The sequence below is a fragment of the Mustela nivalis genome (assembly GCF_964662115.1).
Source record: "Mustela nivalis genome assembly, chromosome: 14".
NCBI lineage: Eukaryota > Metazoa > Chordata > Mammalia > Carnivora > Mustelidae > Mustela > Mustela nivalis.
In genome coordinates, this window is record NC_139033.1 from 22,053,807 (window position 1) to 22,081,772 (window position 27,966).

The 27,966-nt window shown below is 51.7% G+C and overlaps 1 protein-coding gene across 4 annotated transcripts in view; it reads right to left on the bottom strand.

Annotated features, from left to right (window-relative positions):
* The window catches only part of ZNF236 (zinc finger protein 236), a 100,591-nt gene that overhangs the window by 63,012 nt on the left and 9,613 nt on the right, over positions 1-27,966 (bottom strand). For 2 of the 4 annotated variants that reach the window (XM_082699358.1, XM_082699359.1), the window contains exons 2-9: positions 23,901-24,043; positions 22,516-22,680; positions 13,671-13,849; positions 10,986-11,110; positions 10,535-10,707; positions 8,540-8,683; positions 6,760-6,963; positions 5,642-5,870 (exon numbers count right to left, since the gene is read on the bottom strand). In XM_082699358.1, coding sequence (XP_082555484.1) covers positions 5,642-5,870; positions 6,760-6,963; positions 8,540-8,683; positions 10,535-10,707; positions 10,986-11,110; positions 13,671-13,849; positions 22,516-22,680; positions 23,901-24,043 — 1,362 coding nt within the window. The remainder of the gene's footprint in view (positions 1-5,641; positions 5,871-6,759; positions 6,964-8,539; positions 8,684-10,534; positions 10,708-10,985; positions 11,111-13,670; positions 13,850-22,515; positions 22,681-23,900; positions 24,044-27,966) is intronic. The other 2 variants (XR_014302866.1, XM_082699357.1) reach the window with 1 other exon arrangement.

The window sequence follows — 27,966 nt, forward strand, 5'->3', positions numbered from 1 at the left end:
TGGAAGCCCTCCAGAAGCCTGACGCTGAAATTCTTAAAAACGACTCAAAGGTGTCCCTCCAGGGGCACCTGGGTGGCTCAGTGGGTTAAGCCGCTGCCTTCGGCTCAGGTCATGATCTCAGGGTCCTGGGATCGAGTCCCGCATCGGGCTCTTTGCTCAGCAGGGAGCCTACTTCCTCCTCTCTCTCTGCCTGCCTCTCTACCTACTTGTGATCTCTGTCTGTCAAATAAATAAATAAAATCTTTAAAAAAAAAAAAAAAAGGTGTCCCTCCAGAGAGCTAAGCCGTCCCAGATGCTCTCCCCGTGCCCGCCAGGGAGCTCAGTTAATGACGGATGAACAAGCAATTTTTCTGTGCCATTCACACCCGGCTTTCAACACTGCTTTGAGCTTCCTGCAGGATACGCATGATGACTTTTCTGTAAAACAGGTGTGTTTCTCCCTAAATACAGCAAGTGACAGCAAGAGAAGTCGCTTACACGCCAACTCAAACCGTTACACAGAACAATGCTGTGCAAGTGTGAGGGGAGTGCAGTAACCACAAGTAATGATTTCTCGATAGTACTTCACGTTTTAACACCTGTGTACATTCTATAAAAGAGGACGGTTTTATAATTTAACTGATTTAAAAGTAAGTACTGAAATTATTCATTTTCAATGAAAAGGTGTATTTTATTAAGTAAAATTGAAAAAAAGAATATTGGCCAAGGAAATTTAAAAATGTGTCTTAAAGAAAAAATAAAGGGAAAAAGACAGGGAGAGGGAAGGGGAAGAGAGAAAAGCCAGAGCAACATGGAGGCCCGGACGGAAGACACGGCGTGCTCACCACTAATCCATCAATCACCGTGATTTACCCCCTCAGAGGTTAAAAGAGAAAAACATATGATCATAGCAAAAGAGAAAGAAGAGGCATTTGATAATACTCAACATGAGGAAGAAAACAAAAGCCTAAATAAACCAGCGAGGGAAGGCAGCCTCCCAAATCCAAGAGCTTCTGTGAAAAGTCAAGAGTAACGTGTTTCCACCGTGAAACTTTAGAACCGTCCCGAGTCAGGACGGCAGCAGACCAGTCTCCACAGCACAGGCAGAGGTCCACACCAATGTGCCAAGAAGAGGAAAAATGTCACTATTCATACACAATCTAGTATCTACATGAAAAGCCAACGTCATCTCCAAACGGCTACAATTAACAACAGAAATTCATGGGGTGCTGGATTCATGACCCGTCTACGAAGCCAACCGTCTTCCTATACACCTACAGCAAACAAAACCTGCAACATACAAGGAGTTTACAGAGACAAAAAGATAAGATAGAAGAGTCAGTCTGAGAAGACTTGCAAGAGCTTTCCGTAACAAGAAACGCCGGCAGGAAGAGAAATGTGGTCATGGACATAGAGTCGCTCTATTTTACAGAAACCAACTTCGTCCAACCAAGACCAAGATAATCTGAAAGAGAATGAAAACTAAAGCCCACCCTGCTGATTTCAAGAGGTATTTTAAATAACGGAGACAGTGCATGGGTATGCGCACAGACCGGCGAGCGGGCACAATCACAAACCCAGAGCTTAGCCACACAGAGACAGAAACCAGATCTCCACAAAGCTGGGATCACGTGTCAGAGACGTTCCCACAACATGCCGCCAGAGGACTAGTTACCACCCAGCGATAAATAAGATTCCAATCCCACCTCTTATGCATAAAAATGAAGTCCAAATAAACTAGTGAACTGAATGTAAAGCCAAAGTTCTAATACTTCTGTTAGAACATACAGGAGAATTCAGGGGAGCTGGGGGTCTCAGTCAGGTAAGCGTCTGACTCTTGATCTCAGCTCAGGTCTTGATCTCAGGGTCGTGAGTTCAAGTCCGTCACTTACTTAAAAAAAAAAAAAACAAATAGGGGGAATTCAATGTGGGTAAAGGAAAAACGTCTTACAAGAAACACAGAACACCCAAACTATAAAGAGAAAGACGGAAGGAAGAGAACAGACGGCAACCAGGGCACAGCACCATCATGGAATTATGTGCTGAATCATCAAGAAAAGACTAAGTTACGAAGATTGTGCTCCAGTCTAAGAAGATAAAATCCTCCTGACCTTTAAAAAGATTTTCACACACACTTATGCCATCAGGACAGCTGCACTGAAGTAAAAATCTCTACTCGTCTATTCATCAAATGACATCTAAACGAGAGTGGAAGAGAAGCTACTTCTGGAAAAGGTATTTGAAACCCACAAATTAACAAAGAAGATCCAGACCGTATACAGAAGCTCAACCCATCAGTCAAGAAAAGCCAGGCTCTCTGTGGAGACAGTACATGAGCCTCCAGGACCCTCCCAAAGGCTCAGCCAGGAGACAGGAGCCCCCAGTTGTGCTCTCAGGCCCTGCGCGGTGGAGTTCTGCGTGTGTGTGACTACAACCAGACACACCCTTATCATTCCATGTGCAGAAGATGTTCGTGATATATAACCGTATTTAATGCTAGGAGTGCGTAAAACAATTGTTAATACAGAAAAACACACAAAATGAAACTGTCAGAACGGCCCTTGGAGCGGAACGCTCTCCGCCGCGCGTGCTTCCTCCATTGCCAGGAGTACTGGACTCGCCCCTCCCAGCTCAGCAGAGCTCTCACTCTCTCACTGTGGCCCGCGGATCTCTCCTACCTCAAAACTCAGGGCACACCTTCAACTAACAACAGGCCTCTGTGGCCACTCTCTGCCGTCTCTGCTGCGCCTCGCGCGCGTGCGGACCACTGGCACCTCAGAGCTGGCTGTCTTCCTAGCACTTCATACCCGCGCTGCGTTGTTTACTACGAATGGGGACTCAGCTTCAAGCCACATCACCATTAAAAAATATTAAAGGTCTTAAGTAAAAATAATATGTATATTTAATTATAAATGACAAATAATTCAAAACAGAACCTAAAGAAAATCTCATAAGCTCTGAATATTGTACTATCAAAGAATTATACACAAATGAGATAAATCATGGAATTTTCAAACCTAACCCAACTACGCTCACATGAATGAGTCTTTTTAAAGTTTTCTATACTGTATTATACAAAAGCATAATACAAAATAATAAGTAATTTAGCTGAACTATGAATACAGAAGCTCTTTATTCGTAAGACACATCCTCCAAAGAGAAAGAAAGCAGGACCGAAAAGAAAGCATCAGTCTCTTGAATTATTCAGAGTAGACCTAAAAATCCCAGAGTGTTCATGCAGGCTAGTTTTAGAAAAAGTACAATGTTGGCTAAGGTTCTTACCGAGAATGACTTTATACTTAATTCTTTGGCAGTGATTAAGGTCATGACTGACCAGAGCCCCAGAAATGTCCAGGTCACCCGCAGCAGAGTCAGAAAGCAGGAGCAGGGCAGGTACAGAGACCTGGAGCCCACACTCGAGGCGCAGTGAGCACCGCTTCCAAGGCCACTGACCAGAAGGCCCACGCGCCGCAGTGAGCCACAAGGATGCCGGCCTCTCACGGCAGGACCGGAGCTATGTTCGGGCTACGTTTTCCCCATCACAGTCTGGTCTAAGAAGGTAAAATGTCTGTGGTCTGAATAAAGATTTCCACAGAGAACAGCTATACCACTGTCATCCTTAAAGGAGGAAGTCACCAGCTTTCCGAAACACCTTTCTTTGTGATTTCAAAGAGCCAGTATTTCACCACAACAAATTTCAAACTTTGTTTAGTTTTAAAGATGATCTATATGTCCTAAATTATATGTAAAATATAAAAGCATTTGTTAAATTTTGAATGCATGCGAAAAATACCTCTTGAAATAAGAAGCCGAAGTCTACTAAACCCCCCCTTTCACTGAACGACGTCAGCCGAGTAGGGCGGCGCCAGGGCAAGGGCCGCACGAGCGGGGACATGCAATCAAGGGAGTCAGAAGCCAGAAGCCACTCCGAAGTGTGGCTCACTGTGCTCACGGTCTCCTCGGGGTCCCCGACAGCCCTCAGCCCCGCTTGCACCGCGAGTTCCAGAAACAGTCCCTACGTAAATGTGTCCAGCTCCCTGAGAAGTTTTCATCAGAAGAAACCTCTTTCTGTAGAAACGCGGCCCCAGGACCCCTCTCGTGAGGGCCCGGAGAGAACATGCTGCTCTGACGTCGTCCTGAGGCCGCACCGGCTCGGGCAGCCGCAGAGCGGCACAAACGAGCGCAGCAGCGTGGGCGCTTCACGGACTCAGGCGGCTCCGGGGCGAACGGCCTGACCTCTGCACACTCTGCAGGCAGAGCGCGCCCCAGGCAAACCCCGCGTGCGTGGCCGGTAACCCCACTCCGAACCCCACACCTAACGCTCAGGACGGAGCGCGCCGTCCTCCATCCGGGGGCCCCTGCCGCTCGGGATCCCGCGAAGTCAGGTCCCGCCTCCCGCCGGGAGAAGCCGGAGCCGACGACAGCGGGGTCGGAGCGCCTTGGAGGGCTCGAGCCCAGGGACTAGGGCCGCAGCCACGCGCCCCCCAGGCTGGAAGTTCCCACGCACTTACTGGGCGCGCGTGAAGCAGGTGTTCAAAACCATCGCGAGGGAAGCTCTCGGCCCGAAGGCTCAGGGTGAACAGACACACTTGGGAGGGTGCCCTTCCCCTCCTCCCTCTCTGGACACCAGGAACAAGCAGAGGATGAACCGCCTCAATCCCAACCCCCCGTGCTTCCCCGGGACGAGGGGCAGATGGAGGGGACACAGGGGCAGAACTGCCGCGGTCTGTGGTGGAGACAAGGGCCTCACAGCCATGTCAGCGCTGCAAGGAGACGCGCTCAGGGGTGTCGAGCGATGACCGCGTTGGTCGTTCCGTGCCTCGCAGCAAGACAGCACTCGCTCCCCAAGACCGGGGGGGGAGCGGAACGGTCAGAGTCACTGGGAAGACACTTCCAGAGGACACTGTTGCCCAGAAGACAGAAACCGATCGCATTCCCCGTGTGAGAGAGCCGCACGCGTCAGCCCACGGGGGAGCCAGCGACGAAGAGACTGTATCCAGGCAGACAGCGGCCAGGCGGGGGACTGCGGGGCAGAAACACTGCGAATCGGCGAGCGCCGAGAGCAGAAAGGGCAGGCCCGAGTGTCCTCTAAGTGCTGCCCTCACAGGCCACCAGAGCTCTCCGAGACAGCGGGAGCAAGGGGAGGAAGAAGACACTCCCGGCACAGCAAGCCTGTGGGAAGGATGGCCCTGGAGGCGCGTGCCTGTCCGGACAGCGCGGGAGCCTGGCCACACGGTGACATCAGCTCGCACCCCGAAGTCCAGGGCAGGCCTGGCCGTGCACCCGGGCCAGGTTACCGAGAGCGCACAGACACCACGGAGCCAGAGGAGCGCGTTGAGGGGAAACGGCCGAGGGTCTGGCCCAGGAGCCATGCTTACAAGTCAGGAGACGGCAGTGTGGTGGCGAAGCGGGGGACAAAAGTGGCCAGAACGCAGCTGCGGGAAGGAGCGGCCAAGACGACCCAGGAGTAAGCCTGGGGAACCGTCAGGAAGAGACGCGGCTCAGAGGGGAAAGGCAGCCCAAAGTCTGCAACTGCTGAGGTTTTCAATATCAAACAAATATGTCGATACTATCAGAACAGTCAACGACGTATCACCTTCGAAAGAAGAAATAAGCAACCCACCCCCGCCAACGTCTAACCCTTAAAGCACATTCACATTACCAGGTAGGAACGGTGATTTCTTCTTTATGATTTTTTTTTCTTTTTTATCCAACTTCTCTGGGCTTTCTTGCTCTTTTTCCTGCTCTGCATCTGTGGGGTGGGTCTGCTCACTCGAAGGGTGAGAAGCGTCCAGACTTGGCGCCTGCGTGGACGGCGTCCTGGCGTGGCTGCTGTCGTGCGCGTGCGCGGCAGCTGGAATTGAAGACAGCCCACTGTTTTCTAAGGCTTGCTGAGACAGAACAGAACTAACAGGTTAGCAGGTGGGAGGCCCGGTGTGGCCGGCCAAATCAATTACAAAGACGCAACAAGGCTCTGCCCGGGGTTCTAACTCCGCCCTACCAGCTGCACAACTCTGCCCCCCCGACCGCCAATGCCAAGCTACACTTGCGACTCTCTGAAGCTGAAATGTCCCTTCTGGAAACTGACAGCTCACTTCCACCCAAAATACAGTATGGTAACTAAAAGGGATTGGAATTAATTAATTTGACATTTAGAAATCTGACCTTAGACCTCTTTGGTTATCTCTAAACTGATCTGGAATCACTGCATTAAATTCCAGTGGCTTCAACCACCCTTAAGACCTCGGCTGTCATGCATCCGGAGACTCCTTACACCAACTTGTTACCCCAAAGGCACAGGGAGGCGACAGTTAGTTTTTACAACTGGTCACTAAACAGGGAGGAGACGGCAGGCCGGCTCTGTCTGCAAATGAAAGAGCTGAGGCTAAAGCTGGACGAGCAGAGCAAACTCAGAAAAGCCTGCGCTGCCCCGTCTCCTTCTCCTGCTCTCCCACGTGGACAAGACCGTTCGCACGCTGCTAAGAGAGGCGGACCGGCTCGCTCCGATACTGACAGGAGATACAAGAAGTTCTGAAAAGCCTGTTCTTTTCAACTGAATCACTTGGAGAGAAAATTAAGTTTTAAACTGTTTTTTAAATGTATAGATTAACTGTTCAAAATCCTGCACAGTCCATGAGCGTATTTTGTTCGAAAAGAACGTTTTCAATTGGCACGTGTATTTAAGGACGATTCCTTTTCTTGGACAAGCCCTGCCTATTCGTTTTCCAGGAACGATACCCAGGCTCGGGCATGGACCGAGAGCGGGAAGGTGCACCTCACCTGCAGGATGTCCTGGTTGATGCCCACGGTGATGCTGAGCTGCTGGCCGGGCTGCGGGGGCTGGCTGGATTCCGCCGGCCCCGGCTCTGAGAGCTCCAGCAGCTGCTGGATGACGTCGGTCACGGCCTGGGAGTTCTGCTGGCTCGACGCAGACGTCACGTGGACTTCCGTCTGCTGGAGAGGTAACGTCTGAAACAGCGTGGCCTGAAACACAGCGACATGGTCATTGAAAATGTAAGAAGTACATTAATTTGTACTTCAATTTAAAAGAACAAAAACAGAAAGAAAGGAATAGGCTCATCTTCCTTATGACCATTAAAATCTAACAATATCCCAAACACAGATTTTAAATAAAATGCCTCACTGATTTTTACTAAACAAAGCACAATATGGGATCTTAAAGGAACATATTGAATGAACTGTCCCCTACATGTCTCCGAGGTTTCCTGAGTGACAGGAGAGACCATCAGCTCAACGTGGGGGTGCGAGCTCACAGGCCTCACCTTCCCCCCTGTCCAGTAAAACACAGAAACAAAAGGGTCACAAAATAAGAGAGAAACCACTGTGGCCAACATAATTCAGGAAACTTGGAAAACAGAGGCCCTGGTAGCATCAATGCTCAGGAAAGCCACAGCCAAGAGCTTCAAGGAGAGAAGCGCTCGGACCGCCCAGACACCCTGGGTCTGCAGCGCCACTTGGAGAGACGGTGCGAGTCAGAGCCAGCACTGTGCGGCGCACGCGGGTGGACACAGTACCCACCCCCCGGGGCGGATCTATGGCACGGGGCCTCCTGCTCCGGAGTAAGGTGAGGAGCGGCATGGAGCTGCCGCTGTCGTGAGGAAGGAGAGCACAAGTCGTAAACGCGAACATGGTGCTGGAGACTAAACACGAGCTTCCGAGCTTCCGCGCTGGCGGGAGGCAGGTGCCGACGACAGCAGCCACCCGCCAGCCAGCTCACGGGCACGGGCTAATGCGGCGTCCGCCCTCCGTGCCGGGACGCGGGCCTCCCCGCCAGCGGCGAGGGGCCGAGAGCGAACAGACAAGGCCGCGCCCAAGACTCCCACCAGAGCCTGAACGCAAGCGTGGCGGTGTGTGTCGCACAATTTTACACAGTGTAGTTTCCCAAAAGGGCACAGCCTCAGGAAAACATTCCTACTGTCCCCTCAGACGCGGAAAATATTATTTTTTTTTAAGAAATGTTATTTTGAAAGGATAACTGGTTCTTAAGTCATCCCACAGGAATAATGGTGATCCCACGGGAATCATCAACAGCACCGCAGGCAGCACAATCTCCTAAATTAATCGCTGCATTTTGGGTGATTGTCACTGGCTCAATGACAGTCGGTGCATCAGGACCAGCTGATACGACTCGGAAGTTTAAGAAGATCCATTCTCCTTCACTCCTTAAAAACAAAGATCCCTTGCTGGGGGGGAGGGGGTTTGGGAGAAGGGGGTGGGATTATGGACATTGGGGAGGGTATGTGTTTTGGTGAGTGCTGTGAAGTGTGTAAACCTGGTGATTCACAGACCTGTACCCCTGGGGATAAAAATATATGTTTATAAAAAATAAAAAATTTAAAAAAACAAAAACAAAAACAAAGATCCATTCTCCATCGCTTGTTAGAAACAAGAAAGTCCCTCACTCCCTCCTTCACCCTGAAGAAACTGTTCACAGCACTTCTGTGCTGCTGCATAGTCTAAGGAATAATCCTCCTGAGAGGTCACGACCAAGATGACCGACCCGGCTGCAGGGGCCCCGCGCAGCGCTGGCCAGACGCACCGTTAGCACGTGAGCCGTCTCTGCGGGGCCCGCGGGGTTCTGCGTCCCGCCCACGTGCATCTTGCTGATGTGGGTGTTCAAGCTCCCGAGGCTTTTAAACACACAACTGCACTCGGTACAGTTATACGTGGGGCCATTCTTGACCTTAAAGGACAAAAGAGAAAAAAACATGTTTTACAATTAACCTTTAGATAAAAATACTTAAATTAGAGCCAATCCTCAGTTAGTTACGGTCCATGATAAGCAGCAGAAACAATGTAACCATGTAACATTACTTCTTTCAAACCAGACGCCTCCAAAATCAGGACCCAAGTCCTCACCCGCCTTGCCAGTGTGAAGTCAATGGAAATTTCAGTCTTTTCTATAAATTAGAACAGGTTTGGAAGAAGACACAAGTTCCAGTTGTTGTAATTTGGTGACGATAAGATGCCTGACTCAGGTTCCCATTTTCTCAGCGGTGCACCCCGCGCGACCTGGTGTGAGCAGCCGTCTAAGTCTCTGCGCTACGAGCCGCGCCGTGCCACGCGCCGTGGGAGCGCTCCTCGCGGTTCCAGTGCTCCGCACCGGCAACTATGTTGTCCAACTACGGTGAAGCCAACGCGGGACCCTAGAGAGGACGGAAATGAAGCGGCGCCTCCGGGCACCCAGAAAACGTCTGAACGACTCTGCCATGATTCCAGCCAGCACTAGTTGTTCTTATAACGATGCAGGCTGGCTCAACAACGGACTGGACTTCTCCAAACTTGGATGTTCTATTCCTTTTCCAGCACCTTGTCAAGAACCCAATTTAAGGCTTCAGGTTCATCACAGGACTGGACAACATTTACAAACCAGTTCTTAGAGGTCATTGCTGGAACACAGCCACCTGCCCACCACAGGTCCCAGGGGCTCTAAGGCCGGGAGCCAGGTGAGTGCCCACACTCTTGGAGGGGTGTCCTGGCCTCAGGAGCACGGGTGGCATCTCACAGGGCAGCTTGGGGGGCCCAGGGAGGTCTCTCTGGGTGCCGCCCAAGTAAACGGCCATCCCGAAGCCATCATCTGCGCACAGAGGCAGCTCCCCCAGAGTAACGGGCAGAGGCCACATCTACTCTCCTGAGCTCAAAAGGAAGCCACGGTCCACGTTCTCACTGCCTCCCCAAGGGTCTGGCTCTTAGAATAGAAAACAAAAAGTAACCCGCTGCGTACGGAAGCTGAATACGTTTACAAACTGTGTGAAGGGTGCAGGGTTTCTTTTATTTCAGTGATACTGAGGGCATGAAGGGAAAAATAAAAAGATACATATTTATTTTTAGGAATATGAGTCTTCATTCTGCAAAACAGTTACATAAAACAAAACGATCTGTGATCAAAGTGTTTGTGTCGCTTCCACATTAACGTATACCCTACAATTAGACTATAAATAAAACACCAAATCAGGAAGAACAAAAGTTAACCTGCCTAAGAGAAATACTTGCAGACGTTCTACAAATCAGCACGCTCTGCAAACAACAAGGAACGGCAAACGTCGGTGTCACCGCGGGAGCCGGCGCTGAGGGAAGCACGCAGAGCAGCGCTCTGGCTGATAAGAGACGTACATGAGGCCATACTATTACTGTGAGCAATAGTAACAGGAAGAGCAAAAATACTTTTTTTCCCTCAATTTATTTCTGGTCTCAGTTTCTCAGACCTGATAGTGCCTGTGTTCCAAGTCTGCTAACGGGATGAGGTGTTACCGGACCGGTGGCTGATAACTGCCAAGGGCAGCGTGATCATTTCTGAACCTTTACTTGTCAAAGCCGTAACAGTATCCGGAAGACCACGAGAAGATAACATTATAGGTCTCCCCCGGGGAAGCCGAAAAGGTGTCTAGAGAGAGATACGTGTCTGCTTCTTGTTTGACACAAAGTCTGCTCTGCACAAACCGTAAATCTGCATTTCAGAACCTCGGGCTCCCGCAGGCGCCGCGGAGCCGTCCACCACACCCGGGAGCACCACAGACCCGAGAGCGACGTTTACCTCGGAGTGGACTCTCTGCACGTGGGACTGGAGGTTCCCTTTTTGAGAAAAGGCAGCAGGACAGAAGGCACAGGCGTGGGGTTTTTCCCCTGTATGCTTGATCATGTGCGTCTGCAGGGCCCCCTTCTGGTTAAAAGCCTTCCCACATTCACTACATTTAAACGGCCTTTCGCCTGGAGAGGGAGAAACACCATCAAAATACAATTCCACATGAGTGAACACTTGACGGATTAAAGGGGAAATACACAGCTCCCAAACCCAAGACCCAAACCCACCCGTGCGGACAGAGCTCGCCCATGCTGTGGACTCCCGCGTGCGACTAACCCCGGCAAGGTCACCAAGCACGGGACAGGAGCAGCGGTGTGACCTCACAGGTCCAGCCGGCTCGGAGGCACACGTTCTCTCCTCTAAGCCACATCATGCATGGCCCCAAAGTGAACGTGTTTCATACCTGTGTGTATCCTGATATGCCGAGTTAACTGACTGGGCTTCTGAAACGTCTTTCCACAGTGTGGGCATGAATATGTGAATCCACTCCTGTCGATGTTCCGATTGTAAGACCTTGTACTCGATACCCTGGTACGACACGGGAGGGAACATTCATGAAGTCGTCTCCTCTGTGTCACAAGCTCAGAATTAAAACGCAGTCAGCACGTGTGGCTGACGGGCGGTGAGAACTCAGGCTACGAGACATCCACCCCACAGGAGTGTGCGTCTCTGCAGACACAGAAACTCAGACGTGCAGTCCTTCTCTGTGTTTGGTACCATAAAATTCATGTTTCCCCAACTAAGGGGAGAGAAGCTTGGTTTTCTCGCAGGGGAGAGGTGAGACCATCCCTTCCGGACACAGCTCTACCTGCAGCCCTCCGATGTAAAGACGTGTGCGTGCGTCCCCACCTGCCGTGTCTCAGGTCCTCCTCCGCCCCCCTGCTCTCAACACCACCCACAGGCCGAGGATCTCAAAGTCCTCCCGCCAGCAACCCTGACACCAGCCCTAGGCACTCCCCCGCCTCCACCTGACGGCTCTGCACTCGGCTCCCTGGGGCTGTGAGCTCGTGGGAACCAAACAGGGCTCTGTTCCTCCCTGCCCTGCTGTTCTCCCAGAGCAGAAAACAGCAGCTCCCAGTTGGGCAAGCTTAAACCTCAGGAGTCGCCCAGATTCTCTCTTTCTCTCACCCCTGGCTTCAAGTCCATCTTCAAAAGCTACTGATTCCACTCAAAACACCGCCAGAGATGTTCAGGCCTCTCCCACTCTCCAATCGTCAGACCACCACTGCCTGCTGTGACGATTCACCCGCCTCCCTGCCCCACCGCCACCCCCCAGCAGCCACAGCGCAGGGGAAGCTGGGACAGGCTTCCCACTACCCTTGGGATCAGACCTCATTCCCAGGATGGCCTCCTGAAGCCCTCAGCCTCGGGGTCCTGCCTTCTTCACACCCGGTGCCAGCAAGCTCCCCTCTGGAGCGGATCCCCGGCGCCAGCCTCTGCTTTCAAATGCAGAGAAAACCCACCGCAGAGGGGCTGTGCCAATGGCTTGGCCACTGCTGCGGTCCCCTTCCTCCCGAGGGCCCTCCTCCCTTCGGACACCCCGGCTCACCAGCCTGCCCGCCCTCCTGGCGCTGCCCTGGGGCAATCCAGTTCTGCATCCCTCTCCGCACGAGCACTCCCTGAAACCTTTCCACTGACTTTTCTCTCTGAGAAACCAGCACAACGGGAGGACGAGGCTGTGGGTCCGGCCCATCCCTCCAGCTCAGAAGGGCCAGAAGCCAGCGGGGCCGGCTGCATGCTGACCACCTGGACGCCATTCATCATCTCTCCAAAACCCTCAGACACACACCCAACCTGCTGTGCTCAAACTCCACCAGGCAGGAACCCCGTGTGCGGGAGCACTCGCAGCGCGGTCTGGGCCCCGCTAGCCAAGGGCGGGCAAAGTGGGGCGGGGGGGGCAGGCTGGCCCCACGGGGGCGTGCTCCACGCCGCTAAGAAGTGCCTAACAGGGTAAAGGAATCCTACAGATTCTTCCCGGGTCTGTGCACGTCAGTAGCTGGCGTGGAAGCCGCTGCCGTGCTTGCGGCTGCTGTTGAGGAGCGCACAACGCGCAGGCTCCACGAGTGACAGCAGCCACGGCCTCCCGCTCACGGGCGCACCCGGGCCAGAAAGCACTTTGCCTTCTGTTTCGTTAAGAAAATGAAGTTTTGAAAAAAATATATAATCAGGAATAAACCAAATATGAAACTCAGGAAGACACGTTAAGTTCTACCAGAATTAAGTGCACGTATGTATTTAAATACGGTCACGCTTGTTCAAATCATGAGCTTGAAAACAAGGAAATTAGGGTCTAAATCCTGAAGCTTGAAACCTCCGAGCTGTAAAACCGTGGGCAAGTGACTCGATCCTGTACCTAGAGCTTCTCACCCACAAAGTCTCCTGGTCTGACAGAGCTGCCTGCAGGGACCACGATTTCCTCACACACGTTCATGGACACACTAAGCGCAGCATCGGGAACGCAGAGCTTCTGAACAGGGAGTGGAGACACACCAGTTTGTTAAACAGGCTGCCCCCGCCCCTGTGGACCTGCTTCTCGTCCTCATGACTTACCTGGGGAAACGTTCAGCCAGCACGTTGTCCTACAGCCTTCAACACTGTGCTACTGCTAGAGAATTCTGCTCGGGCAGCCTGATGCTTTAGAAGCCTGAGCTTTCTCGGTGCCCCAGGCCTGTGTGTCTGAACAGCTGCCCTGACGCCACGCCCGACTGGCCCCCACTGTGCTGCTACTGCATTCTTTTTTTTTTTTTTTTAAATGTGTGGCATATGGCAACTCTATCCTATCTTTTTTTTTTTCTTTTATAAATATTATTTATTTATTTGACAGAGAGATCACAAGTAGGCAGAGAGGCAGGCAGAGAGAGAGGGAAGCAGGCTCCCCGCTGAGCAGAGAGTCCGATGTGGGACTCCATCTCAAAGCCCTGGGACCATGACCTGAGCCGAAGGCAGAGGCTCAACCCACTGAGCCACCCAGGCACCCCTGAGCTGCTATTTCTGGAGCAGATGGCGTACTAAAGTCACCCAGGCAAGCGCACCTGCCGTTAACACAGGGCACAGACTTCTCCTCCCAAGCCCCCGCAGAGGCTCGCACCTGATCTTGTAGTGCGTCTTCGCGTGCTCCTTCAGCTGGGAGGGCGTCTCGAAGTCCTTCCCGCAGGCCTTGCAGGCGTGCGGCCGGCCGCCGGCCAGCTCCTGCCGGTGCTCCTCCATGTGCGTGGCCAGCTGGCTCTGCAGGGCGAACTCATCCCCGCACTCGGAGCAGATGAGATTCTGCAAAAGACAAGCCCGGCCCTGAGCGGAGGGAACACCCCGAAACGGCGGCGTCCTCAAAGAACGGGTGTGCAAGCGGCCGGTACCCGGATCACGCTCTCCTCTGGAACACGCGCTGTTCTCACTCTCCAAAAACGCGCCACCGTGTCCAAATATGCTTCTGGGAAAAGCGTCCTGACCAGAAGAGAGCGCGGCCCAGGGAAGCAAGCGGCGGCCAGAGCGGGGCCGCCGTGGGGCACGCACCGGCGTGGTGTGCACCTGTGCCGACGGAACGTGCGGGAAGCAGAGGGACGTCCCACAGAGGGGTCGGGACAGAGCTCCGAGGAGGACCAGAGTCTGCAGACCACCGAGACATAAAACCCCAGCCCATAAACCTCCGAATGGAAACACTATCACGGCCGCCGCCGGTTTTAGGGGCGCCTCCCAGGGAGGCCCAGGCCCCCGCCCGGACACGGTCTGCCCCGCGCTGGTCACCGGTGCGGCCTGAATGCGCCATGGAAAGAGCACAGAACACACACGGGACCGCAAGGGCTTACTGCGAAAGGCAAAGAACGTAAAACAGCTCAATTTTAATATGTGAATAGTATTTTAGATACAGTTTCAAAATAAATATATTAAAATTCATTTCATCTTTTTTTTAAAAAACTTTTTTAATATGGCTACTATAGATTTTCAACGACTCCTCTGTCCGTTAGGTAACAGCTGTCCATGTGTCCTGGAGTTGGGCAGCTGCAGGACGAGCTGCGGCCTCCGGGCGCTCACCATGGGGAAGTCACGGCACCTGCCCCCACAGGGCACCAGAAAGTCACAGAGCAGCGCACGGAAGACACTGAACAGAGAGCAGGGCCGGACGGGGGCCCAGCGGGAGGAGCCGCTGCGGAGGACGACGCTGCCGTCCGGGCTTTTAAACCATCCGCAAAGACTGTCCAAACACGGAGGGAAAATGAGTGTGACCTGTCAGCGAGCAGACACTGTCATTTCCAAATAACAACAAAACAGATGAAATAAATTCTATGTTAATATATTTTATTTGGAAAATATATCCAAAATATTATTCACATATTTGAAGTTATTGAGCTTTAATTCCATCAGACTTTCTTCCAATCCCTGCACATTACAGCCCTGTAAATGTTAGTAAACCCCATTAAAATGAGTAATTCATCAATAGCGAGAGGCATCCTTGGCAAAAAAGACGAGCTAAAGGGAATATTCCGAGCAACCCAATGATTTCAACGCAAATAACTTTATTAGTAGTATTATAGAATAATTTAAGGAAATAATGAGCTACTAAATTGTCAGCATCTTGTTGATAACAAAGAAAATTCTTTTTAGGAAACTTTCAAAAAGAAAAAAATACCTAACAAAATTTGCTGCCTCTTTTAAAAAAAAAAAAGAAGAAGAAGGACTCCTAAATTTGTATGACAAAATACTCGTCTTTGCTCAGGACTGCCCCGGGTGTCCCTTCTTATAATTGTAAAATAAAACTTGGTTCCCCGGACCTGTCCTGTCCTCCCCTTACTATTTTATTGCTCTGGCCCTGGTGCATCCTTTTTACTTACCTTTTTACCCAATGACCAGATCAGAGTATTGCAGGAGCTATCCACACTTGTCCCTTCTCAGAGCACAGCTCACTCACTTGGCAAAAGCAAGGGCAAGGCCCCCGGGGACACAAGGAAACAGCTCGTGGTGCAGAGTGTCGTCTCTGTCTCTGCTTCACGCCCAGAGAGCCCCAGGAGCCAGGACGTGCCTGCCCTCCGCTCCAGCAGCCGGCCACACTTGAGGGAGCCTAGCGAGGAGCCCCACACCTTGCTTCCTCACCAACAGCTAAGGGACATGCCCCTGTCCTGCGTTCTCCAGACTCGGAGCGGACGTCTCTCCTCGAGGCTAGTCGTGACTGCTTTCTCCCCTAGAACAGACCCGTGGGACAATTTCCATCACGGACGAGTGACAAGCAGAACTCGTAAAGGGAATACACGGCATTCTGGTCAGCCCCCATCCTGCTGAAGGTCTCATTTCTACAGGTCAGAGTTTAAAATACAACAGATACTAACGGCTGTGTCTGCCCCCCTGTAACACCTGTCCTTCCGGCTCCCCGCCAGGGGCCACCGCGTGACCTTCCCGGTGGCCCCATCTCTGAGACCCTCAGGTACACCGTCCACATGCAGCAGTGAATGTCCCCTGCAGGCCCTGGGCTTCCACAGGAACCTCTGGGTTCCCCATTCCACGGCCAAGCCCTCAACTGAGTTTAGTTGAATACATTTTTTCACCGTAATTTCCATTTGGTTCTTCTCGCTTCGGTTTCATTCTTTTGTTTGTTTCAAAACAATTCACAAAGCAATTTTATGATGACTGCTTTAAAATCTCTGCTACCTAATTCCAACATCGGGGTCCCTTCACTGTGGGAATCTGCCATCTTTTCTCGATGCCCTTGGAACTACCGTGGTTCTCAGTCTGCCGAGTATCTTCAGCCAGACCCTGAGCACTTGGAGAGCTACACTGGGAGCCTCCGGACCAGACGGCTGTCCCTCCGCCCAGATGCGGCCGGGGACCTCGTCGCGGGGGAGGCTCACTGCAGGTCCCAGGGCCCCGGCGCGGAAAGCACGGGGTGGACCCGTCCGTCCTGCGCCGTCCGGTTAACTCTCCCTGCCGTCAGGTGCCGTGAGGCTCAGCTCCCCACCGGGGCTGGCAGGGTCCCAGCGCTGCCTGCTTCCGGGCACAGCGTGAGAGGTCGGCTTCCCGCCTCGCTCTGCGGAGGCCGTCCGGCGGGGGAGCCCGGTGCCGCCTCCTTCTGCCCAGAGATGGATGCAAGACAAGCTCCTCACTTACCCCCGGGCACGGGGTCAGAGGGCCACCCGTGTCTGAGGACGGGCGCAGGAGGGACGGAGGGTCCCTCGCAGCCCTGCTGAGCAGCTTTCCAGCCGGTATGTGGCTGGAGGAGGGCGGGCATCGTCAAAAAGATTTTCTGTTGCAAACCACTCTTTGGCCAGTTTTGACTAAGGGGAAGCAGCTTTCCCTGAAGGATTTTTACGTCTGCGTCTGTCGGCAGAAGGCCACAGGCTTCTCCAGCAACGGGTGTGCAGGAGGGAAAGAAAAACCCAATCAACTGATGGCCGTACCGCTGCTGGGCCGGCCTTCCTCCCGCCCCCCCAGGCCTCCATCAGCGAGCTGTGCTCTCACTGGTGGTGGAATGGGGGGGTGCGGGCGGCCTCCGTGTGGGCTGGACTCTCACAGGTCCGTTCTGCATGTGACCGGAGGTCAGGACCTCTCCCTGTATTACTAATGCCATATCCAGACCAAGTCGCTGAGGAATAAATACATGCCAAACAGAGAAATGTAGCCCAAACTGTACTGTTCTAACATACGTGGGCAAGACTGATGACCGTGTTCCGGTACCTACTTCTTTCTCAGCCGGGACCACATTTCCTCGCAGAGCACACAGCTCTCCGACTCAAAACACGAGCCCCAGCACCCCGTGTGGGGACCGTGCGTTCCTGCGCATGGACCAGGCCTCGCAGGAGAAGCCGCCCTCTTCCTCCTCCTTTTCATTGAGCCACGGGACGAAGGGCTGATTCAGAGACAGGAGGCCAGGTGGGGTCCCGGCAGCCTCGGAGGGCCCAGCGGACCAGCAAAGAGCTACACAAGGCCACACAGGAGACAGAGGCAGACTCCGAACCTGGGCCCTAACACGACCTCTCAGAAAAGAGGGCTCTAGTCCTCACACCATGCCAGTGTATTTCCACATCTGAAACAGCAAAGCCTTTTTGCTTCTGCCCCTGGACAACCCCGTCAGGAACTCCTGCCCGGCGTGGGGTGATGATATCAGGGGACCGAGTATCTCTCCCCAGCCTCCAGAAACTTCTGGCAGCAGATGCCGCGGCCAAGACAGGGCAGCCACAGTCCTCCCACCACCTGCTGCGGACCCCGGCCCCCCGGAGCCCTCTGGTCGCCACTTGCTCTCCCACGATCACTCAGGGTCCGAGAATCGGAGTCTTTCAGACTCAAAGAGAAGAAAGAGAAGACAGGCTGGCAGTAGTGATAGAAATGTGAGTCTACCTCTCCAGAAATACTGCTCCTCAAAGATCTTTCTAGGGAAAAGAAGAGTCCGGATGGAACGCTGATGTCCTCACACCCGTGACAGTGAAAGGCAAAGACAGCAAGGGTCAGCGATGACGCTGAGGGTCAGGTGAGGGTCAGGTGACGTCATCGCGGGATGACGTCCTCGCACAGCTTCCAACCGCAGACACTGGACACCCGCAGAGGACCGTCATCAGAGAGGACGGTGAGCTCCGGCTGGAGGAACAACACGGGAAAGAAGACGGACGAAGCGTGTGGACGAGAAAACACAATGGAGGGAAGATTCTAAAACGAACGTCCAAGAAACTAAGAACTGCCAGAGATGATGAGTCCCTGCTCTTCCCCTGCCCCGCCACGTGGACAGTCACGGCGGATTTAGAAGGCAGCTCCAAAGCAGCAGCGCAGTGAGTCGCGGGGTGCCGCGAGGGGACAGCCACCACAGCCCCCGGCAGGCCCTGCGAGAGCAGCCCCACACCCGCAGCCCGGGTTCACCTCGTTGTATTCCCAGCACAGACCCCACATCCCCACCGTCCTGACGCCTTCCCCACGCCATCGCACGGGCTGCACGCGCGCGAGCTGCGGCCCGCGTCCCCCGCTCCGGTCAGGTTCTGCTCCCACCCCCACCCCGCAGGTGGGCGCTCGAGTCTTCACCCAGCATCTCCACCGCCCAGTGACCACCGAGGCCGCAGCAGGACAGACACACGGCGGAGCCGGGGCGCCGGCCCCCACAGGGGAGATGTGAGCCTGAGAACCTCTGCGAAGGTGGGTCTGGGGGTCACCGTGGGGAAGGCAGGGTGCAGCGACCCTCCGCGTGGACTGGGGCGTCCCGGGCGTAAAGGCTGTGCGGGCCCGAGCCGCGTGGGGCTGCTTCTCAGGGGGCTGCTCAGTGAGGCAGACAGGGACCTGCTGGGCTGCGGGGGCTCGGAGCTCTGAACACGAACAAAAACCACCCTCAGGCTGGGCGGGAGCAGGAAAGCTCCAGACCCCCAGCGGCCCCGCCACCACCCAGCGGGAGCCCCTCGGGTCTCTGAGCACCACCCGCCGCAGCGAGGGCCGTTCTGGGGTCTGCGAGGGCTCTGTCATCAGGAGTGTGTGACGGTCACGGAGCCCGGGAGGGCGCGCCGCAGGGACGGCAGGGCTGGTGTCTGGCGAAGTTTGTAACTCAATCCAGGTAAGGGATTCACTGTTCCCAAGTATTCACTGCACCGGCTTTTCAAGAGCGGAATTTCTCAAAACAAGAGGAGGGTACGCCATCACCACATACGGCGATGACTTACAATGATCAGCAGCTGTTTTATTTCAGAACACCCCCCAACGCGCCAGTGAAAACAAAAATTCTTATCACTACTTGTAGACAGGGCCGCACAGCCGAAAGCCCAGAGAGAATCTGGCAGGACGGTAGGCGACAAATCGAACAGGAAAACACTCCTCCCCTGTGGACAGATGACCAACCCCCAACAGAAAGGCCCCTGCGATGGCATTAGGAAAAATCCTAGAACCGTTCAGAACTTAAATACCATACTGAATCCACATGAACAAAACAGTACCAAGATTTTTTTTGTTTTGGGGGGGTTTTTTGGTGGCAGCAAAGCAAGGTTTATTGACGGCCAGTAAAGTGATACAAGCTCCCGAGGAGGGAGGGACCTGAGAGCATCGCCACGGGAGCTTCTAAGTCTGGGTTCGATCTGATTAACTTCCCTGCGCCCGTCATCCAGTCAGGTGTTCGCCATCTACCTGTCACGTGGGAAAGGGGGCATGGCTACGAAGTGTTTGGACCATGAAGACTCAGTACCGTAAACATATGCATCTTCCCCTGTAACAATCTAAGAATTTAATTCAAAGTGAAAATACCAACTGATTTTTTTAAAAGAGGCAAAATTCTAATGTTCATATTAATAATAAACCAGAAAAGGAAAACAGGAAGCACACGAACATTTGCTTATCATGACAGAGAGACAGAGCAAAGACACCGCGGAAACACGAGGTGGTGGTGGTGCCCGGGGGCCCTGGCAGGACCGGGCGGAGGGCACAGGAGGCCGCGGCTCTTCTGATGCTCCTTGTTCCTGCCACTCTGACTTGTAAGAGTGAGCTCCTCTCCAGACACTGAAAATGCCCCCCTCACCGCCCTCAACGCCTGCTCTGCCTGGGACTGTCTTTGTGGTCACACCAACCGGACCCACGTCAAGGGCAGTTAGTGCACCTGGGAAGGGACGGGCCGCAAACATGACGCAGACTGAACCCATGAGCCCCGGCGTCCTTCAGATCCCACACGGCGTTCAGTGGGTGGACTGACGGGCTGAGCCAGGCCACTGCGAAACTGTGTCAGAGGCAACGACAGGACGGAGCAAAGGCGTGAACGAGTGTGCCGGTGCTGGAGCCCGGGTCCCCGTGGAGGAGGACGGGGGGGAGGCCTGTGGGAGTCCTGGAAGGGGAGACTGGAGGTGAAGGATCGGTGTGAACCCCGCTTGGACAATGCACGTGTGTGCTGTGCCCCACGTGCGCCTGCGCTGTGAGATGTGGTGGGGTTTTAGGAAATCATTTCAGATTTGGGAAGTACGTCTAAGCAAGTGCAAGAACCAGATTCTGAAAATGGACAGTCTGTTCGCTGTAGCCTGCTTGTATAGACACAAGGCTGAAAACCACCTACGAGTCTACCGGGGCAACCTGCTGGTCACGGTATGTGTGTCCACCGGAATGCCACGTGCCGATGAAAAGACCGAGACACCCCCCGCCCGCCCCGTGCACGTTAGTGTCCCAAGAGCGGAGGCACAGTCCGCGCAAGACAAAAGGCACAGAATGGATGGCCCGTGTTAACGGGGCTGCAGAGCAGATCTGCGTGCACCCGGGATGCCTGGGGAAGGACACAGAAGCGACTTCCAGAAGAACAGGAAATCACGCTTGGCACCCTCGGCTACTCACGGCTCCCAATACGCGCACGCAGAACTCAGGCCAGAGGACTTTAATACACCATTTAACGTAGGCGCTCTCTGCTTTTCAAAAAAAGCAAGAAAGCAATGAGTGAGATGAGGCCTAGCTGACCTCGGCAGGGGAAGGTGCGGAGCAGCAGAGGCTTTCTAGAACGTCATGTGGCATTCTACAAAGAAGGTGAAAAAGTAGTATTAATCTAGTAGATCCACCTACAGGAATCTATCCTAATGAAATAATTAAAGATACAGAAGAAGATGCACTATGGGGAGCATTTAAAAAGTATAAATAAACGTTGAATAACAGAAGAAATGATTGCATATCATTGCACTGTATCTGGATGCAAGGGACTAAGAAAGTAGCTTAAAATACTGACATGGGGAAACCTTCATCCTACAGCCAGTGAAAATGGGGGAGACACGTCTGCAAATAGATTAGGGGAAAAGGGCAGGTTAAAAAGCAGCAGCATAAACATTTTTGAATTAAAAAACTATTCTTCAGGGACGCCTGGGGGGCTCAGTCGTTCAGCATCGGGCTTCAGCTCAGGTCGTGATCCTGGGGTCCTGGGATGCAGCCCCGCATCGGGCTCCCTGCTTAGAGGGAGGCCTGCTTCCCCCTCTCCCACTCCCCCTGCTTGTGTTCCCTCTCTCTCTCTCTGTGTTTCTGTCAAATAAATAAATAAAATCTTTAAAAAAAAAAAAAGAAAGAAAGAAAGAAAGAAAGAAAGAAAGCTATTCTTAAATAGTTATGGAAAGCATATATAGCAAAAAAAAAAAAAAAAAGTCTGAAAGACTGCACATGCATTCTCTCCAGATTCTATGATTCTTGGTTCTTCTAATAATATTGCTCTTGCTAATCTTTAGTTTCTAATTTCGTTCCAAAATAAACACACATTTATACAGTAACTTTTACGAAGATAAAAACAGTTTATATTAAAAAGAAGAGATGAGCGTGTACAGAAAGTATGAACTTAATTTTTATATATGCAATGTAAATACTGTATTTGTTTCTCTGCCCCAGGAGGAAAGTACCCCAAACAGTTTCCTACAACCCACCCCGGGACAGCAGAAATAAAGGGAACTTACTTTCTTTTTACCGTTTGCATTTTCCTAATTCCACACAATAGTAATCAGGGACATGGGGCTTAATATTTAGAAAGCAACAGCCATCTGTACTCCAAGTCGGGCCCGCCCACCCCAGCACCAGGAAGCCCCCGCTCTCACAGCAGCCACGCAGCCCTGTCATCTCACAGCGACAGCTGTGGGCCTTTCAGAAGGGCTCACTGTGCTGTGTAAACGGCTCTGGGTCATGGTGAATATCTCCTCTTTTCCCAAATTCCCACATGTCAGTGGATCCAGAAGCCAAGCAAGGAGATGCTTCCGACTCCAGAGCCAGAACGTTTTCTCTGGACCACTGCGGAATCCTATGTGGGCCTGTCTGGGTCCTCCAGATACAGGACACACTGAGGTGTCTGCCCTAAGGTACTGACAGGCCAGAAAACAAACGGATCTGTCAGTGGCGTAGAGAGTCAGGCAAGGCACACTGAATGATAACGAACTCCTTGAAATCCGTAGGAAAGGCTTGTTAAACTAGTTGATACCTACAGTCCCCCTAAGGATTAGATGCATTTAAAAATCCATGAACAAAGTATAGGCCAAAATAATTACCTCTTCCTTTTCATGGAGCATAATATGCGCTTTGAGACTAGCCACTCTGGAGAATTTCTTGTTACACACAGGACAGGTAGGCTCTTCCCCATTGTGGGTGCATTTGTGAAGTGTCAGGTTGAATTCAACATTAAATGTTTGGGGGCACTGGTCACATCGATGTGGCTATTTGGAGAGAAAAGTCAAGAAGCCACTGAAATACAATCTTTCCACAATAAATGCCATTCAAATATCAACAAGTACCATAATCTACAGGCGATCTAAGAACTTCTGGTCTGTCCCGCACCTAAGTCGGTAAATCCAAAATGGACACAGCAAAGCTCCTTACAGAGTTTCTCTAAGGATTATAAGGCGACAACTCACCCATGCAGAACAGAACACACCTTGAATAAAACGCGCTGCATGGCAGTGTACCCGGTAGTCTCCACGAACTGGAGTGTAAGGGACTCTGCTCCCGCGGGTGGAATTTTCCCTCTTTTCTGACCAACTCCACTGCTCTAACGAGTCACTTCAAGTAGAATCAGTAATCATAAAAACCTTCACTAGATTTTAAGATAGTTGCTTATCGCAGTCTAAAATTTTCCCCAAATGAAAGGCATTCTGCCACTTCCTTGCAGAAAGATAATCACTGGTATTTCTCTCTGAATATCAAGGCACAACAGAGTCCGTATTTTCAGATTTTCAACTTAGGGGCGTAATACAGCTGATACCGGTACTAGCAACAGTATGTGTTATCATATATTCTAGTTCACAGTCGCGCTGAAAACAAAGCCAGTTAGTCATGTTCTGTTCCCTCGAGAAGAGGTCCCTGGCATTGTCCTGACCTATGTGCTCCAAACCTAGGGGAAATCAACGGTCATTTTTTAATGGTCATTTTAACTGCCATTTCATATCTGGCAGGGACACCATTCCATTAAGACACTAATACTCTTAACCGAGTCCGCAAGGGCTCCTGCAAAAAAGGATTCCAGTCTCTTAAGTGCTACTCCCTGCGGAGATGCAACGGAAAACCCCAGGAAAACCACTGCAAAGGCAAAGCCTGCTAGGAGAGAACACTCCCTGCTGGAGAAAAGCACACCGAGATGCTCCAGTTCTGCACAGTCACTCAGGAACCGACCCCACTCCAAGTCCTGCTTTGAGATGGCTTCTCTGTCCACGGACTCAGAACTCTGACACACAGATTCGCTAGACCAACTCTCATGTCACCTCACCAACCAGTAAAGGCTTAGGAATACGACTACAACTAAGCACGGAACGTCAAGGTAGGTGTTCGTGAAGATTTAGGGATCTAAGTTACAAGAAAAATTTGTGTTTGGCTTGCCAATTGTTACAATACCTCCAGTTTCAACGCTCACATTTCTGACAACCCTCTTGAGAATACATACCTTGTCATTTCGCTCGTGATCCCTCATGTGGCGTTGAAACTGGGACTCTTTTGGAAAAGATAGCAGACAGATTTCACACTTATGGAAGTTTGGAACTTGATAGGCATAATTAGTGTTCTCCGCGTTCAATGTTAAAACTCCATCTATAAAATTGCATAAGTATAGACAATAAATACCAGTTGTTATTCTCATCACATAAATAAAACTAAATTACCTGGTTATTGTTTAGAAACTACGTCAGAAATTAATGGGAGAATTTTGAAGAAATTAATGGTGTCTTCAGTTTTTCGAAAGGACGTGATTTTAGGGCAGACACAAGGAATGCTGGGAAGACTGAGGCACAGGACAGCAGGGCTGTCAGCCTCTGCTGATAGAGTCGTTAGAACCTGAACCTAAACTGCCGAGTTGACATCCACCCAAAGACACGCAAAAGCCATGACATCTCTTATCCTTGCCTTCCTGCTTCATATGGCTTCAAAGTCACTGGAAATCCTAGAGGCATTTCGCCTCTAAGTCCATCGGTAGCCCACACGGATCATCTCAAGTCGCTCAGCAAACAAAACTTGAGTAGAAGCATAAAGGCAATTCACTAATTCAATCTACCTCTGAAAACTGCTGCAGAGCAAGATTAAGTCAGAGAGGAAAAACTTCCGTTCTGCCACACGGCCAGGGTTTAGGAACACCTTTGTCCACAGCGCTTTGGACAATCCCTAGGCTTCATGACATGCTTCTACGGACCCACCTAGGTCAGCGGCTATAAACACAAAAGTATTTTCAAGCAAAAATATGTACTACTCACAATAATTTGTCAGGAATCTCAGAAAATAAAGATGTCCTAAACCTCTACAATTCTTTGAAATAATATACTCCAAGTCTTACAATTTAGGCACAAATATATATAACACATAATAATGATACAAAAACTTGAACTACATTATATACAATTCTTTGTATCAAATTTGACTCAAAAGTATTGAAATCTGGAAATTTGGAAGTAAAGTAGGGTTGATTTTAAGACTCAAGTAAGCTCCAGAGTCTCCTGTTTCTCAAAAGTCCATGCGGTAAACACCGGCATTCCCTAATTTCAACAGACCTTTTAAGTCCCTCCTTTGAGAAAACAACCTGCAGCCCAGCTTGGGCCAGAAGTCCCCACCCCTACACTGGCATCTGCGCCGGCAAGAACTGAGGAAGCCTCCAGTGGGAGGCGGCGGCGGCCACAGAGGACACGGGAGCAGACAGAGCCGTGGAGAAGGCGGGCGACCCCTTCCCAAGTTCCTCCAGCAGACCCTTGAGTGAAGCAGATTACAGATTAGCAGATTACAGTTTCGAGAAACACTAATATAATTCAACCAAACAACCTCATCCAGAAACAGAATGGGCCACCACAGAACTCCTGTTGTATTTACTCGTCACGATATCCACATTATGTTCAAAGACCATGTATTCAAAATTTCTACTATAGTTCAATTAGTAACAAAATGGTTTACACTCTCTGGGCCCAGATAAAATGATGGTTGGGACCATGTCAAGTGATATATTATTCCCTTTGGGAAAGTTCATACTATGGAAAGAAGTAGTTTAGACATTGGGAGTGTTCAAGTAAAATATGTGTTGAAAATTGTGTTTTAAAACTCTAGTGAGTGTTTCCACCTAATGGCTGAATGAAGTCATGAGGGAGCTCCTCGCCAGAAAACAAAATTAAGGGGCGCCTGGGTGGCTCAGTGGGTTAAGCCGCTGCCTTCGGCTCAGGTCATGATCTCAGGGTCCTGGGATCGAGCCCCACATCGGGCTCTCTGCTCAACAGGGAGCCTGCTTCCCTCTCTTTCTGCCACATCTCTGCCTACTTGAGATCTCTAATAAATAAAGAAAATCTTTACAAAAAAAAAAAAGCAAAATTAAAAGGCTATTTCAGGAAGTAGAATGAAACAATGTTCACAGTTTCTCATGTTGAAACTCCTTCAAGTTACCCGGAGATGAGAAAGGATGTAATTAACTACAACTGACAGATAAAGCCCTAAGAGAAAAGAAACTACACATTTAAAACCAAAAACAACATTGTTTTGCTTTATGAATTAAGATTTTTCCAGAGAAGATATTTATTTTAAGAAGCAAGATTTCCCTCTCTAACAAAGCTCAAAACAGAATCAATCCCATTTTCACGAAGTCTCCTCCCCCAGCGATAATACAATATTAATCTGGTTCAAAGACAAACTTAAAACAATGCTAACTCCAGTTAAGGCATAACTGGAGGGGAAAGCATGCTTTAGTGTCCACACTGAGCGTAATCTAAAAATCCACAGCATCTCCGGACCGGCACAGCGGAGCCCGCTCTATCCCCGGCCGGCCCGGCACTGGGGAAGCGCGTCCCTCTCTCCCGGGGGAGCCGGGCTCCCTCATCCCCACTTCACTGCCTCTCTGGGTCGTGCCCCAGGCCTTAACCCTCTGCCTGTCACCTCTTCAAGCTCGTTCAGATTTCTGGTCCGCAGAGTATGTTTTCCAGAAAGAGGTCTAGGAAATTGACGGGTCCTGAGGACACGCGTCGGGAGGCCACGAGCCCTGTGAACACCTCCTGCAAACGCTCCCGGCCGGGGCCGCGTGCAAACTCCGGGGCCGCGTGCAAACTCCGCAGCCGCAGAGGCCACCAGACGCCCCGCGGGGCCAGGGATGGCAGGAAGGCCCAGCCGCACGAAGGGCAGCCTCTTAGCGGTCAGCCCCCTGGAGGCCGCCCGCGGAGGGGCTTCCCGTGGGACTCGGGCCCCACGTATTCCTTGTGTCCCCCCAGTCAGCACAGGTAGTGTCTGCGGCCCCCACACACGACAGAAGCACGGGGCCACCTGCATTCCGCAGCGCTCCAGTCTACACGCTCACAGGGGACAGCATTCTGCCCCCACCCCGCGGGGGTCCCGGTGAGATCTCAGGCAGGGGGACCCCGCGGCGGATTCCAGCTGGTTTACCGAGACAGCCGCCTCACTCACACACACACGCACACGCACACACGCACACTCACGCACACACACACACTCGCACGCGCACACTCGCACACACATGCACACTCGCTCGCGCGCGCACACAAGCACACACACACACACGACCACGTTCTCTTCACCCCTCACCCTTCCCGAACCAAGAACGCTAATTCACTACCAAATGTAAACACAAACCGACGGCAAAAACCAGAAACTGTCTGAGCAGCTGTTTTCCTTGAAAACATGTGAACTCATTCCAACATCAATTTAGCTCTTTACGTAGACGTTCTCAGTAGTATGTAAGAATAACTACTTATCAGCCAGCCCCCGGATAATAAAGCCAAGCTCCGAGTTTGCAGATTAAATAAGAGAATGCTTCCGGACGCTTCTGCGACAAGAGCCTACCAGCGGCTCAGCAGCACGGCTGCCTCCAAACGCTCTCCCTCGCCTGCGATAGCCTGGCCGGCCCTCCACAGCCACGCTCCGTCACAGCATCATGCAGGCTGGCCCGTGATGGGGCCTGGACAAGTCCACAAACTGCTCTTCTCCCAAGACCGACACAGCAATCAGCCCAGTCAACTAAAAGGTCTGTCCATACCTCCAATCTAAAGAGCTAAGTTGATCTTTTTTTTTTTTTTTTAAGATTTTAAGTGATAGCTACGCCTGATGTGGGGCTCGAATTTACAACCCCAAGATCAAGAGCCCCCTGCTCCACAGACTGAGCCAGCCAGGCACCCTGCTGGATCTCTTACACTACATGCCTCTCTGTGATAGGTGACGGTTGAGCAAACTGCACTTGCAACATTCCACTGATTCAACCCCAATTTGCCTCTCCCTAAATTTAAACCCTTAAGCACTAGGCACTGAGGATCTTGGCCATCCGTAAATCCTGTGGAGGCATTTTTGATATTAAAATGGGATACACCCGGGCACCCGGGTGGCTCAGTGGGTTAAGCCGCTGCCTTCGGCTCGGGTCATGATCTCAGGGTCCTGGGATCGAGTCCCGCGTCGGGCTCTCTGCTCAGCGGGGAGCCTGCTTCCTCCTCTCTCTCTGCCTACTTGTGATCTCTCTCTGTCGAATAAATAAATAAAATCTTAAA